We start from the raw sequence: 15,874 nt of genomic DNA on the forward strand, positions 1-15,874 counted from the left end.
TTATTCTCTCCCTCCTACCCTACCTCCCTCTCCTTCTCTTACCTGCTCAGTCAGCAGATAGACACAGGGCCACGTCACTTAAACCTGGCCGTCATTTCCTCTCGCTGCTTGTGTGTTATCTGTCACACACTCACCCACACAAACCCCCCTAAACCAGATTGTGTTTTAACAGCAGAACACTAATGCATCCTGCTGGCCGGCAGAGGTACTGCAGAGGCCTTTGTGCTCTTTGACCAACACAAAGACTCAGCACTTTTAGAGTCACAATTAGTTATGATGAACGTTCTAAAAGCAGTACCCTCAAATAAACAATGACTATCTCTCCCAAACAGTCATCTTGATATGAGGTATTTGCAGGTCACTAAGTTTAAAATACTTTATCAGTTAGCAAAAATGGCTTAAAAGGTGTCAATGCTTTCAAAATACTTACATTTAAAATGTGGTTGATGCTCATCTGCTTCTTTAAAATATATATTTATTTAATATTTAAAAAATCACAGTATAATTTTAAAATCTTAAATTGTTGCAGGAAAAAGTAATCAAAAAGAACAGTGCCCCCTTTTTAGCTTACTTATATATTTCCAAAACATTTGCTTCAAATGAGAAATAACAATTATTATGACAAATAAATGATTGAGGTGATGACTACAGACACCTTCCTCAATACAGCTGAATTAGTGTCTAAATGACAAATGTTTGCTAACGGCGTTGCCTCTTTCTGTCGTTACAAATAGGAAACAAGCAGAAGTGGGTTCCCCTGATGATCGAGGTGAAGTCCGAGGGTCCCAGGGAGCGTTCGGCCTCCAGGAACAACAGCCGGCAGAACGAAAACCCCCGTCTGCCCCCCAACGCCAGGAACGACCTCAGAGGTCAGTGTGTTCAGGTCACTTTCTGCAGTACAGATGCTCTTACAGAAGTCTGACAAAGGCAGTGCTGAAACACTGAACAACACATTCTTTAGTAGCTATTTTTCCTAGTCTTTGTCTGCAGTGCAGACTTTTCAATCAAATCTGACCTTCAGACGTGCTGAAGAAGTGATGAGATCTTCATGTCTCTTCTCTGACTAAACATCAATGAAGATAACCTTTCACAACTCTGATCTCAGCATTTAAGCAAACAATACAACTGAAATAACCTTACCTAGCTGGTTCAACACGAAGATTTAAATGCCAGGAGATATTGACTCTAGTTTTACTGTTTGACGTGTGACAGCAGATTTAAATTGGTTGTACAGGATATGTCTGTATAACTGCATCTGCTTGATCTATCGGAGACATTACTGCTTTTAGCTGGTTGAGACGGTGTGCATGACTCAGCAGCAGGATGTGGACCGATCTGCTTCTGCTTTGATAACCCTGCTCTTTAAATGTACATTTATCAAGGAAAGGAAGTGTGTGTGTGTGTAGATTCTATCTTGATATGCAGGATTTCAAGTTAAAAGTAACCTTCTTTTGATCAAAATCAGCAATGGTTATGCAGACGATTCTGCCAAAACGATTTGACAGTGGTTTTATTCTACTGTGCTGCTGTGTTTGTGCTAAAGGCTGTTTGTTTCCCTGCAGACTGGCACAGTCAAAAGTACGAGCGGGAGTGGCGTGACGACCACGACGAGGTGTCCAGCGTGAAGAGCGAGGGAGCGCCTTTCCGAGGAGGATTCAGAGGTCGAGGACGTGGAAGAGGGAGAGGCCGGGGGAGAGGCAGAGGAAGAGGTATGTTTGGGGGTTTTTCTTCATACTTATAGAAACAAATGTTAAATAGAACTGAGTAATACAACAATAGATGTAAAAAAAAAAGTAACTTTCTTTTTTTGTTTACTGAAATATGGAGGTTAGAATTTCCTCATTTTGTGTGTGTTGGTTAGGAGTAGAGACTTTTTTTAGTACCATTTTAGTTACTCGACAGTGTAACAAATGATAAAGAATGTGTAATTTTGATGTTGACACTCAAACATTAAGAATGTAGAGTGAGATAAGGTAAGATGGATAAGGTTTGTACAAACTGACACACAGGATGAAAAGTCATATACGCATAATCTTAGTAGTTAGCTTATGGCTATTTTTGTTAAACATAATAAAATAAAAATGTCTCTTACCTCATTTGGAGATGTATGGGTCAAATGTAGCCTTCAGACGTGCTGTAGAGATGATGAGATCTTCATGTCTCTTCTCTGACTAAACATCAATGAAGATACTTTTCACAACTCTGATCTCAGCATTTAAGCAAGTATGTTTTCATGGCCACAGGACAGCTCAGTGGTTAGTGCTCAGACTGCCAGGTCTGCAGATCATCAAGCACTGTCCCCCCTTTCAATGCTGCATCTACAAATAAAGGCACTCTCTGGCCTGATTTAAAAAAAGAAAAAAAATGTCTTGCGGGAGATGTTGTTTTCGGTCTCTCAAATATGGAGATTTGGATGTCAAATAAAACAAATTATTAATATAGGAAATAATTGGTGGATTAATGGCTACAATAAGTTATAATCAATTACAGCCCTGAAGTTGTATTGTTCAGCAGTAATAATGAATGGTAGTGCAATTCCCTACGAACAGTGGGGTTAATATCTTTCTGGTAAGAAAACATTTTTAGTAGGACCATCACAGTTTCTTGCAATCAGACACATGACACTGTTGCTTTTGAATGGTTAAAGACATGAAACAACAACGTGTGGCTTTGGGAAGCTATGACTGGTACATGCGTAACAAGCTGCAATGTGTATTATTCACACATTTCACCTACTGCAGACTAAAGTTAAATAGCACACAGACATGAGAGTAGCATCAATCCTCATGTATTTTAAACCTGACATATTCTGTCTAGTTTTGGTAATGTTTTGGCTGACTCTGCTCTCAAACTGGGTGGTTGGCGACCCTCGCTGGCCCCACGGAGGGTACAGAGAAAACAGAAAGTGCAATAACAAGCAGTGAGTGTTGGAAAGAGGTGAGGCAAGTTGGATCCAGCAGCAGAAGCAGGTTTCCCCGAAGGCCTGTTAGTTTTGGCAGGTTCTCCTTTCTCTTCCCTCGCTGTGTTTCACTTTCTTTTTATACACATTGTCTTTTCTTACTCTATTCCCTCTTCTTTATTTTCCTATTAACTCTCTCGGTTTTCAGCCTCCTCTTTCACAAAACCCTGCTCCAGACTGAGATGGTGAAAGCACTTCTCCCTTTTCTTATTTAAGAGCGAAGCCAAGTTTCAGAGTAGTTTGAAATAAAGTAATTGTTCATTACGTCCAGCTTAACGTCCCTCCTGTCTCCTTAAAGAGCAACTTGCAGGTTTTTTTTTAACTAGATTTATGCTTAACCTTGCCTGAAAACTACAATTAAAAAAAGTTAATGCAGGATTTTTTTTCATAGTCATATTACGTCACATGGGGGAGCAACTTTCTCGGACTCATTCTCTGCCCAATCCGCGGTAGTAGTTTGTAGTTGGTTTGAGCGGTTGTGATTTAGTGAGCTGGTATTTTTTCGGTAATTTTACATTGCATTTCACCATTTTAATCATGGTGAGCTGGAGTTTGTGCAGGTTGCACAAACTCCAGCCTGTCAGGACATCGAGTCCACAGTTTCCCTAACAGGAAAAGGACCGGAGCTAGCTTTCGTTCCTGGGTGCGTTGTGCGAGGTGCATCCACCTCCCTGCAGCACATACTCTCCACAGCTGAGGCCTATCAAACAAAACGTTTATCAGGAAACCGTATTACATCTCTCTCCCCCCCTTTGCTCCTCTCTCCCCCCCCCCCTTCGCTCCTCTCCCTCCCCTCCGGTACACAGCACCGTAAGACGTAGTGTGGAGTTGCATTAGGTAACGCGAGATACGGCTGATACTTGCGCATTAGTTTCTGTTATGGATCAGTATCAACAGTCCTGCCAGTAACGTTACTATATTATCAATACTACTTTAGTTATAGCCTGTTATTACATGGCTTAGTTGAATACTCGATTCTGATTGGTCAATTCAGAACACGTGACTCGTTGTTAATCCAGAACAGACAGACCGCTGTCAAGGACTTATTGACCGTTGTTAAGGACGCTCACATCTGCACAAACAAGTCCGGTCGATTGAACTGTATACACTTTTCTAACTGACAAGACAAGAGCGACAAGAAAACAGCGGAGAAGTAACGGGCAGAAACCCTCCTTTTTACGCAGCGGTCCAGACATAGACATCAAGCGACATTAAGCGTCTTTGGGTCTTAGAAAAGCGCTATATAAATAGAATTTATTATTATTATTATTATCAAACGGCGACACATATTCAGTTGCCAGTTACTTTGGCATTAGGGCAGGGATATCTAGATACTTTCCAAGGTTTGACATAATGAATTGTGCTACTTTTAAAGCAAGCAACGATGTTTTCAAATCTGTAATCAAAAAGCTCCGCCTTCCTGCCGTTGCTACGTTTTTTTTTTCAAACGGTAACAACGGACTATTTTCCTTAGCGGATGCATGTCAATTTAAATCAATACATACAACTATTTTTTAAATCAATAAAATCATTTTCTAAATCCATAAAAGCATTTCAATTAATAGTGGGAGTCATATCATTACTTTGTTGAGAATGTGGCCATGTAATAAGCGGGATAATGTGCAGCGACTTGGTCATTATGGGGAAAAGAACACCTTCATGCAGATCTAGATCCCTCCGCTTCGCGTCGGGCTCCTGATCAGCCTGTCGGTGTTCTTTTCCCCATAATGACCGCGTCGCTGCACATTATCCCTTACATATATGATAGCTAACTTTACAATGTTGTGATGTGACCGACGTTAGCTAACATTAACTGTAGCTAACGCTGGTCACTCACCAAGACAGCTGCCCAGTTCTCCACTGGTTCTCCTCACACCACAGCTCCATTTCTCTCCGATGGCCGTTATTTCTTCTAATCCTTGGCTGCTCCTGGTCTCCTGGACGCCTAGCAGGCTCATAATTATATGGTTGTGGTCCGTCATATGCATTCGAATATACATTTTCAACCTCTTCTGTGTCAAAACGAGCATTGTGAACCATGTTTATTCATACGTTAGACCGGCCGCTCTCCCTGATGTGACGTCACACGCGGGTGGTCTTTTTTTATGCGGAAGTAAAAATGTCTTACAAAAACGACGCCAGATGTCACTGTAGTGTATATTTCTGTATATTTTTTTGAAAATCTAGTGTATACATCATTTTTCTACACATTTATTCACTGGTGTCTCTAACCTGCAAGTTGCTCTTTAAGGACGAGCAACAGCATCTCAGAATACAGTAAATATAGTCAATGCCAAATGTATCAGTTTCATTGTTAAGGGAATCTTTAAATATAGTTTAAAATATAATAGAACCACATGCAGCATTAGGATTCTTTTGCATGTGGTGATGTGATCATGTGGTATTTTCACTTATAGACAGAATACGGGGCATTTTGTATGTTATATATTTCAGGAAACTAAAAAATTATTTAACGACCACTACTAAATCTCTGTCTTTTTCTGTCCTTTCAAGGCCACTATGACCACCATTACGGCTACAAGTCCTACGACATGAAAGACGGTTCCTGCGACCAGAAGTTTGGCAACACGGTGACCTACTACTACGACAACATGAGCAGCAACGACCTTTTCTCCGTGGACCACGACCATCTGAAGGACTACATCAAGAGGCAGATGTAAGTTTGGCTCCTTCTCTTACAGAAGTCAGACAGAGGCAGTGCTGAAACACTGAACATGGGAACGATACGTTCTTTGGTAGTAGGAGGTTTTTCAAGTCTGAGATCTTCTGAGGAGATTTTCAATCAAATCATACCTGCAGACGTGCTGATGAAGTGATGAGATCTTCATGTCTCTTCTCTGAAGAACATCAATGAAGATAACCTTTCACAACTCTGATCTCAGCATTTAAGCAAACCAATACGTGACAAAGCCATATCTAACTGTGATCAAGTGAACAATCACTGTTCTAATCACAGTACATTTAAAACTTTATACATATATATTTATTTGACGAGTTATTGTAGTGTGAAACAGATTAAATAATCTTAACCCAAATCTTTGCTACATCATTTTACCAACTAGAGTTCAGGCTACAAGCTTGTCATCTGTTTTGGAGGCTTTTTGAACTCGGTAAAGTTAGAAAAAAGGCCCTAGAAGTTATTTAAAGTTATAAAGGTCCTTGCTGCTAATTAACCTCTGTGGTTATGATTAATTTATTTTACATGCAACCTCAAATAACATTTTCCAAAACAACTATGGGTCTCCTTCTAAATGAAACCCCTTACCCATCCACAACAGGTCGGCAGTCAGTTTGGCAGATGTAGACAGCTGAACTGCAGGAGCATTACATTTTCCTCGTGTGCACTCAGTGCCCCCTTCAGTTTAAATCAAGTTACATAGAGGCTTTGAAATCCTGTCAAATATTCTGCTTTTGATTAGGGGTTCCTTGGGAGGTATTCTTTTCCATGTGGCAATGCCTGTTTCCACAAAATGTTTTTAATACTCTTTTCATTTGTTCTGCTCCTGGTCTGACTGGGTTCTCATTTGGATAAGATATCTCTTGTTTCCCTTACTGCTCTCTTGTGCTTCCGTAAAGCAGGGACATTTTAAAGTGAAAGATGTAAGGAGTCGTCTACAAACAGCTGATTTGTGTCCCTGTTCTCCTGCCCCCTGTAGTGAGTACTACTTCAGCCTGGACAACCTGGAGCGGGACTTCTTCCTGCGGAGGAAGATGGACCAGGAGGGCTTCCTGCCCCTCAGCCTCGTCGCCAGCTTCCACCGAGTGCAGGCCCTCACCACCGACGTGAACCTCATCTTGGAAGTAAGCACATTTATCACAGTACAGTGACGTTGGAAAACATCATTTTAGCTGTGATGTGGTAAGTGAGTCAAAACTGTCAGAAACTGTTGTTTATCCATAGTTAATTCAATTCAAGTTTTTGACGAGTTGAGTTAAATCAGCTACATTTCAAGTAGAAAAGCAAATAATAGAAACTTTGAATACTGTCGAAATGTAAAAACGTAGTATAATTAAAACCAATGCTCCTCAGATAAAAGCTCTACATTTTAAAGACTAGTTTGATGTTTGGGAAATAAACGTATTCGACATGTGACAAATGTAATACTTGGCCATTACTTGGCAAATTGTTATTTTTACATTTTGACTTTTGTATGCATGAAAACAAGCTATTATGGGTTATTCAGTTTTCTTTACGAGGTCTTGGTGAAACTTTAAATTTGAGATTTTCAGAGCAGATTTTCAATGAAATCCTACCTGCAGACGTGCTGATGAAGTGATGAGATCTTCATGTCTCTTCTCTGAAGAACATCAATGAAGATAACCTTTCACAACTCTGATCTCAGCATTTAAGCAAACCAATATGTGACAAAGCCATATCTAACTGTGAACAAACACTGCTCTAATCACAGTACATTTAAAACTATATACATATATATATTTATTTGATGAGTTATTGTAGTGTGAAACAGATTAAATAATCTTAACCCACATCTTTGTTACATCATTTTACTAAACTAGAGTTCAGGCTACAAGCTTGTCATCTGTTTTGGAAGCTTTTTGAACTCGGTCAAGTTAAAAAACTTAGTATAATCGAAACCAATGCACCTGAGATAAAAGCTCTACATTTTAAAGACTAGTTTGATATTTGGGAAATAAACGTATTCAACATGCGACAAATTCAATACTTGGCCATTACTTGGGGAATTGTTATTTTTACACTTTGGCTTTTGTATGCATGAAAATGCATGGTTATCCACTGTTCTTTACGAGGTGTTGGTGGAACATTAAAGGATTTTCTTATGAAAGAAAATGTATCTCCTTAATGCCATTTATGAAAATGTGAGGTCATGCTTGAGACGCACTGAACACAAACGTATCACTTCATATCCTTTGACATACGAGCGATCCTTCATGCGGTACCGTATCTCTGTTATTAACGCTCAGACTAACTGACCCATCGTCTCTCCTAACAGGCTTTAAAGGGCAGTCAGGAAGTGGAGATAATTGACGGGAAGATCCGTCGGAAGGTGGACCCAGAGCAGTGGCCCCTCCCGGGACTGGCCATGCTCAACCAACCCCAAACAGATTTCTCCCAGCTCATCAACTGCGCCGAGTTTATCCCGAGACAGATGCCCGATGAGCCCAGAGGTGAGCAGTCTGATCTTCTCTTAATGAAACTGAAATTTGGATTAAAAAAAGAAAATCAAGTTTAGTTTTTCTCGATTCTACTTTAGCAATTTGCCTCAATCTGAAATCAAGTCAGTACAGTATTTTTTTTTAAGCAACACAAATATAAACACTTGAAGTAATCATATGAAATGTTCTGTCTGCTGCAGGCTCTCCCAGGTCCTCAACACCGGTGAGGAAACACAGCAAGACTGATTTAGACACCTCCAACCTCAAGACGATGCCCAAGGGCCTCTCCGCCAGCCTCCCCGACCTAGACTCAGAGTGCTGGATCGAGGTCAAGAAGAGGCCCAGACCCTCCCCGGCCAGACCCAAGGCCAGCGCAGAGAAGGTGAGGGTCCGCGCCATTCACTCATAACATTGTTCCATCCAAGTTTCCATTGTTTGGTTTCACATTGACCATAATGCCTTTTGGCCACTTGCCAGCAAAAACTTGTTTGTAATGTCACAAAAAGGTGCCTATTAACTTTATAAAGAAATCAATTTTTTTTTTAAACATGTCAAGAAGTCATCATTTAGTTCTGATTGTTTTAATATTGGTGCAAATTGAATAGTCTACTTTTTAGAAATAGATAGTTTAAAGTTTTTCACGTCACTTGTACAGATCACTGTAAATATTGTATTATCCCATCTGACACACCTATCTCTGATCTGGTAGTGTTAACAATCTTTGTTTTCTATGTGCAACAAATCTGCTCAAATCATCAGGATTTAAAATCAATTCTGTCAAATGTAAAAACGTAGTATAATTTAAAACTAACGCACCTCAGATAAAAGCTCTACATTTTAAAGACTAGTTTGATTTTTGGGAAATAAACGTATTCGACATGCGACTAATTTAATACTTGGCCATTACTTGGCAAATTGTTATTTTTACACTTTGGCTTTTGTATGCATGAAAACAAGCTATTATGGGTTATTCAGTGTGCTTCACAAGGTGTTGGTGGACCATTACATTTGTGAGATTATCGGAGCAGATTTTCAATGAAATCCTACCTGCAGACGTGCTGATGAAGTGATGAGATCTTCATGTCTCTTCTCTGAAGAACATCAATGAAGATAACCTTTCACAACTCTGATCTCAGCATTTAAGCAAACCAATATGTGACAAAGCCATATCTAACTGAACAAACACTGCTCTAATCACAGTACATTTAAAACTTGACAGAATCGATTGTAATCCCTGATTAAAACACTGATGATTTGAGCAGATATGTTGCAGAAATATAAAGAAATCAAAACATTTAAAAACATGTCAAGAAGTCATTATTTAGTTCTGATTGTTTTAATATTGGTGCAAATTGAATAGTCTACTTTTTCTCAAAATAAATAAATAATTTAAAGGTTTTTTTAAAGAAAAAAACACACACTAATGCTGGCATGTAGCCATTGGGCATTGTTTACCCAGCAAATGAATTCCATTTTCCCATTCACAGACTTTTTTTAACCACCTCAATAAACATTCAACACAATTTATCCTTTTTTTCTCTTATTTTTTTAAAGCTTTTTCATGATTTTTTTCGGTTGCCGAAGAAAACTACCAATTATGAGTTAACCTTTTCCTCATGGTATATTTAACTTGTCATGCCGGTATTATTTCCCCATCCATTCACGTCTTCACATGCCTGCTCTCTCCTCCTCCTGTGTGCTCGGTGTTGATTCACTGATGCAGGCCCCCTCGTTGCAGCAGCCGAAGGAAAAGGAGGACTTGGTGCGCTGCCTGCTGCCTCAGCCCGGCTCCTCGCCCTCCCCCGCCACCACAGGAACTAAGGTGAATACGCTTCTTGATTATCATTCCTCTAAAAACAGATGATCTGCAACTAATAGTTTCGTCCTCCCTTTTATTATTTTCCTCGATCAGTCTTTTATTGTGGTAATTGCGATACATTGATAAGTTATCTGAACAACAGTTTAAATGCTCAGTTATTCAATTAGCAAGAGCAACATTGGAGAAAAGCAGTAAATCCTCACATTTGAAATGTTAAAAATATTTTTCTTATTGACTAAGTGATTATCATATTTATTTGTTTTTTGGGATTTTCTGAGGATCAATTCTGACAATTAAGTCTTTCAGTTTGCACTGTGTATTTGTCATTTTAAATCATCTTATTCTGTTAGCTATTAAACTATTTTACATCTTGAAAGTAATCCAATATGGTGATCAAAAAGTCAAAGCATGTAATTGGCTTCCAACAATGTCTTCATTTTTCTAAATGTTTATCTGTGATCAGGACGGAGCGGAGCCGGACGAACCGGAGGAGCTGGACTTCATGTTCGACGAGGAGATGGAGCAGATTGACGGACGGCGCAACACCTTCACCGATTGGTCGGACGATGATACGGACGGCGAGATCGACGACCAAGACGTCAACAAGATCCTGATCGTGACTCAGACGCCGCCCTACCTGAGGAAACACCCGGGGGGCGACCGCACGGGACACCACACCTCGCGCTCCAAGCTGACCTGCGAGCTCGGAAAAGTGATCAACGACGGGCTCTTCTACTACGAGCGGGACCTGTGGGACGACACGTGCGATCCCGAGTACGCCACCATCAAGGTGAGCTCATTCTGCGCGGTTAACCTACGATTTATTATTTACTATCACGGTTAGGGTCTACTGTTTTATTTTACCATCAACGAGAAGTGGACGGCCCCAACATGTAAAGAAGATGGAACATTTTCTGCTCGACATTGTGAGAGAATTTGGGTTTTTTTCTTTGTCCCTTTTAAAAAAAGTCTGAGGAACAGCGGTGAAGCAATATGTAGAGTTTGATTTTGATTTTGATTATTACAAAAATGATATACTTATATTGAGCCATGCTTTAGTTTAAATAACTCTTTTGATATGACAATCTGTGAGCCTTAAGTTAAAAATTAAACTCCAAAGTCTGATTCGAAGGTTTTCAAAGCCGGCTACATTAATGTCTAAAGAGACAGCTCACTTTAGTGAAAACATGGTGACAGAAATGCCATTTCATTAGTTCATTTCTGGATTTCATGTCACCAACCAGCCAGAAAATGAGTGTTTTGCTTCAAAAATAAAAGACTTGAGTTGTAAGAAAAAAACAAATGTGCTTGTGATTAGGCTCCACAAACCACAATAAGTTGGTTTGTGTTGAAACTATTATTTTAAGTTGAGTTTTTTTATTTTTGGGTTTTTATTGATAAAAAAAAGCACCTATTATTGTGTCGGGGTGAGTTTTGGGACCACATGATCCACCTGGAAACGTATCAGAGGTCAAGACAATCAAACACAGCCTGTAGTGCTCCATATCTCTATCAGGCTCTTCTGACAGCTTCCACCTCAGTCATTGGCAGATTGGAGGTGTTTCTGCCCAAAACCAGAGGTAGATTTAGAGCTTTTTCTGGATATGGAAACCCGACACAATAGAACATTTTTTTTGTTTTGGTTTTGTTGTCATTGCTGCCCATTGTAGCATTGTTGAACTCATTGTGAGGCCTTCACGTGCTCGGCAGCACACGTCCAGCTGCGTGTGGAACAGGGGACGCTTGTTTATAAATAAACCCCACAAACGCGGCCTCGGCCTGAGGGGTCGAGGCAACAGGCTACAGGGGGAACAAAGATGGACGCTCAGAGATCTGAAGATTCTTGGTGGAATAAAGGAGAGAGTGTGAGTGTATAATCCAACACACAGACTGGTACATAAGACTAGCTTACAGGAAGGTTTGACATTGAGCTGCTGTTGTTGGAGGAGCAGTACAGTTTTGTTTTTAGGTTCTACAGGCGTGGAAAATTCAGGGTTTTTTTGTTGCTGAAACTGAACTGGTTGAGTTACTCGTGTCAGAACAGTGAGGGCCGCAACATGAAGCTGAAAAGAGTGTTTTTGGCAGCCATGTTTTGCTGCTGCATCACAATCTCCAGATTACTGCAGATAAGGTCTGTTGAGAAGAATACATGTTAACATTTTTCTCAATGTTCCAGGTTATTTATGTATTGCTTTATTTTTCCTTGTATATTGGTGAAAGAGCTTAGGTCTCAGTACAGCGTTTTAAATTCTGTGAAAGTCTTTTTTTATGTTTTGCTTACAGTGTATTAATATCTTAATCCTTATTGTCCCTCCTTGAGAAATATTTTATTTAATTAAAAAGCTATATTGACATGACACACATATGAACTCTTGTTTTTCTCTGTTTTACAGCAAGAGGTGGAGAACTTCAAGAAGGTTCACTTGATCAGCCGCGAACAGTTTGACGGCCTGACTCCCGAACCCCCTATCGACCCCAAGCAGGAGGTCCCTCCTGCCCCCCCCAAACCCCAGCAGAGTAAGTACACAAAAACACATAGAAAATGACTTTATTTATACGTTTTTATGACATACTATGGTATTTCCTTAAGAAGGAAATTGTAATAACATACTACACTATATTTGTTGTACTCTTTTATGGCATATTCAATTATGTTTTTTGTAACATACTATACCATTTATTTTAAAAATAAATGTATGACATTGTTGAGGCATATTACTTTTTTTATGCATGTTTTGTAATTTGTTTAATGGCATACTAAGTTTTCTTTAAGAAATCAAAGCATAATATTTCGTAAACTAAACATACATGCTATAACTATATATCTTTTATACGTTTTTAAGGCTCTGCTATACGACAACTTATTGTGACATTCATACAATTTGCGACATTTGTTTCTTTTTTAATGTTATTCAAAAGTCTTACTTCACTATTGGTCATTTCAAATGACATACTGAGTTGCATTTAAAGTATTAAGGCAGCTACTTTTTTTTTTAATACTGATTTTAATACAAATATTTCCCTTCAGTCCCCACAGACGCTTTGGCGAACAAACTATTCGGAGCCCCTGAGCCCTCTTCAATAGCTCGCTCGCTTCCAACTACCGTGCCTGACTCGCCCAACTACCGCAGTGCCCGCACGCCCCGCACGCCGCACACGCCGCACAGGAAGGACTCCACCATGACGCCGCGCTTCTACCCCGTGGTGAAGGAGAGTCGACCTGTAGATGCCAAGGTAAGACGGCTCCCATGTGAGGGGGACAGACTTAAATTAGTGGATGTTCACTTTGTATTGTCCCAATACCTAGTTTTATTAGGATAAAGAAACCATTTGTAAACGGTAGTGGTTTGACAAAATGTTGCTATGTTGTTGGGTAACAGTCAGGTCGGCGTCTGACAATTTTGAAAATCAATGTCGAGTCAAACCCTACAAAGGGTACATGTTACCTAAAGGGGAACCATAAAGCACATGCCCCTCTTAACCAGTTCAATATTTCTATAATAGGACTCAATATGTAGTCCCACGTGTGTATGCAATATATAGTACCTGCAAAATAGTCTTAATAAAATAATATAATCCCCAAAACTCTGTTCCAGGTTTTCTTAACATATTATTTATCTCTGTTACTTTCAGACGCCCAGGAAGAGGAAGACCCGACACAGCTCCAACCCCCCCATGGAGTGTCACGTGGGCTGGGTGATGGACTCCAGAGAGCATCGCTCCCGTACCACCTCTGTCAGGTGAGACTCACTCTCTGCACTCTCTCCTTTTGGACAGAGACAAATCTGATTTCTGTTGTAAAACAGTACAAGACTTCAGATAAAATGTTTCTTAAATTCTGGCAGAAGTGGAAATTAGTCTTTCATTATTCGTTTTTTGACAACTCCTCTGACAATTGTATATATATTTTTTTATATAATAATGAAAGTTGTTGTATCAAATGGATCTTGAAACGTTCTAAATGTATTGTAAATGGGGAGGCTTTACCTACTTTTTAATTAATTGTATGACTCATTCATGTCTAGAAACAGACTCAGGAGAGAACACCTCATTAAGGCTTAACTTTTGTTTTTAACTACTGAAATGTAGTCCCCTTAATATATCCTTTATGACAACATAACTTCACTGACGTAGCTCTAAGATTCGATGTGGCTAATACTCACTCTGTCCTCCCCCCCTTTCAGCTCCACTGCCAGCCCATCAGAGGGCACCCCCGCCATGGGTAACATCGGCTGCACACCTCAGTCCCTCCCTAAGTTCCAGCACCCCTCACATGAGCTGCTCAAGGAGAACGGCTTCACGCAACACGTTTACCACAAGTACCGCCGGCGCTGCCTAAACGGTAAACACTTCTACTTCTACTATCTATTCTGCAGAATTAATAACGTAACGTCATACTTGATGTTTTACTGTTAATCTTATATTTTAATATAAGCCTGTCATCTTAATGTCTCTTCTTCAACCAATCACAGAGCGAAAGCGGCTGGGTATCGGCCAATCACAGGAGATGAACACACTCTTCCGCTTCTGGTCATTTTTCCTGCGGGATCACTTCAACAGGAAGATGTACGAAGAGTTCAGACAGCTGGTGGTTGAGGACGGGAAAGAAGGATACAGGTGAGACCTTTGAACACTGAATGGGTGTAAATATAAGTAGCAGGAACACATTTGAAATGTAGATAATATGTCAGTAATAGGGTAGTTCTTGAGGAGATATGATGTTCTGTCCTAAAATCAGTTCTTACTGGGAGCTTTAGGTGGGTTGTTAAATTAGACCAGACTTCTTTTTTTTTAGCAATAATGGAAAATGTAAATGTAACTTGTTGTGTGTTTCAGGTACGGTTTGGAGTGCCTGTTCAGGTACTACAGCTACGGTCTAGAGAGAAAGTTCAGGCCAGACATCTTCAAGGACTTCCAGGAAGAGACCATGAAGGACTACGAAGCTGGTAAGAATGATTTGGGGGGAAAAACAGCATAACACACAGACCAGAGGGGATTATATGATTTGATTAAAGCAACAAAAATACCAACATGTTTCTGGTTACACTTTCGTCCCTCATAGGAAAAGATACACTAACCTTTTTTTCTTTTCTTTTCTGTCCTCAGGCCAGCTTTATGGACTAGAGAAGTTCTGGGCCTTCCTTAAATACTCTAAAGCCAAGACCATGGAGATCGACCCCAAGCTGCAGGAGTACCTGCACAAGTTCAAACGTTTGGAAGATTTCAGAATTGACGTGAGTAAATGTTTTTATGTGGTATTTAACCGCTGATTGGCAGAATCTGTGAAAAAGATCAGAACCTCACCTGAGCATATGTCTGTTGAAAATGTAGAAAAGACATGACCCTGTAGTTTTGGCACAGGTTATTTCTTATCCCCGGTCATTTCACTCAAAGTAAGACATTTGAATCAAGAATTGTGAAACCTTATTTTTACGAGTAAACTGATTCTAAAAGTGATCACACTGAGGGTGTTTCTCAATCGCGAGTACGCTTGCTTGGTAGCACATGTCTGCCGAGCATCTTGCTTCAGAAGCGAGTCAAGAATACTTCCTGGCATTCGGAAAACAAAGAGTGGAACAGGCTAGCAAGTGTGCAGGTGTGCGTCATATGAGAGGCCCCGCCTTACATCTTCCGCCACAGATTTGGGGAAATTGGTCCGTGCGCAAAGCATTGTGGGGATTTTAAGACCGCGGAGTCTACTCGTGTGCAGCCTCGATATTTCTCCAAACGGAGTACGCCGGGCTCGGTAGAATTCCAAGTATGCTGGAGATTGGAACAGTACTTCGGCGGCACTCGATGACGTAGTATGCTTGAAATAGTGGCTCTGAAGCAGCTTTACTCGCGATTGAGAAACACCCTGATTGTGGTTTTGTGCTTTAAAAAACGAGTCCCCCCCTCTCTAACCTCCCTATTTCTGGTTCCAGCCGCCTATGGAGGAA

At 40.2% G+C, this 15,874-nt stretch overlaps 1 protein-coding gene across 1 annotated transcript in view; it reads left to right on the forward strand.

The window, feature by feature from the left end:
* larp1 (La ribonucleoprotein 1, translational regulator) overlaps positions 1-15,874 on the forward strand; it is a 45,746-nt gene that overhangs the window by 28,079 nt on the left and 1,793 nt on the right. Inside the window, 16 exon segments of the mRNA XM_034140193.1 lie at positions 735-869; positions 1,563-1,709; positions 5,474-5,636; positions 6,637-6,781; positions 7,954-8,128; positions 8,317-8,498; positions 9,840-9,938; positions 10,399-10,725; positions 12,329-12,452; positions 12,964-13,169; positions 13,569-13,675; positions 14,120-14,277; positions 14,408-14,552; positions 14,772-14,881; positions 15,042-15,169; positions 15,860-15,874. Of these exon segments, the coding sequence (XP_033996084.1) occupies positions 735-869; positions 1,563-1,709; positions 5,474-5,636; positions 6,637-6,781; positions 7,954-8,128; positions 8,317-8,498; positions 9,840-9,938; positions 10,399-10,725; positions 12,329-12,452; positions 12,964-13,169; positions 13,569-13,675; positions 14,120-14,277; positions 14,408-14,552; positions 14,772-14,881; positions 15,042-15,169; positions 15,860-15,874 (2,366 nt within the window).

This window comes from Trematomus bernacchii, unplaced genomic scaffold (assembly GCF_902827165.1).
Source record: "Trematomus bernacchii unplaced genomic scaffold, fTreBer1.1, whole genome shotgun sequence".
Taxonomy (NCBI): Eukaryota; Metazoa; Chordata; class Actinopteri; order Perciformes; family Nototheniidae; genus Trematomus; species Trematomus bernacchii.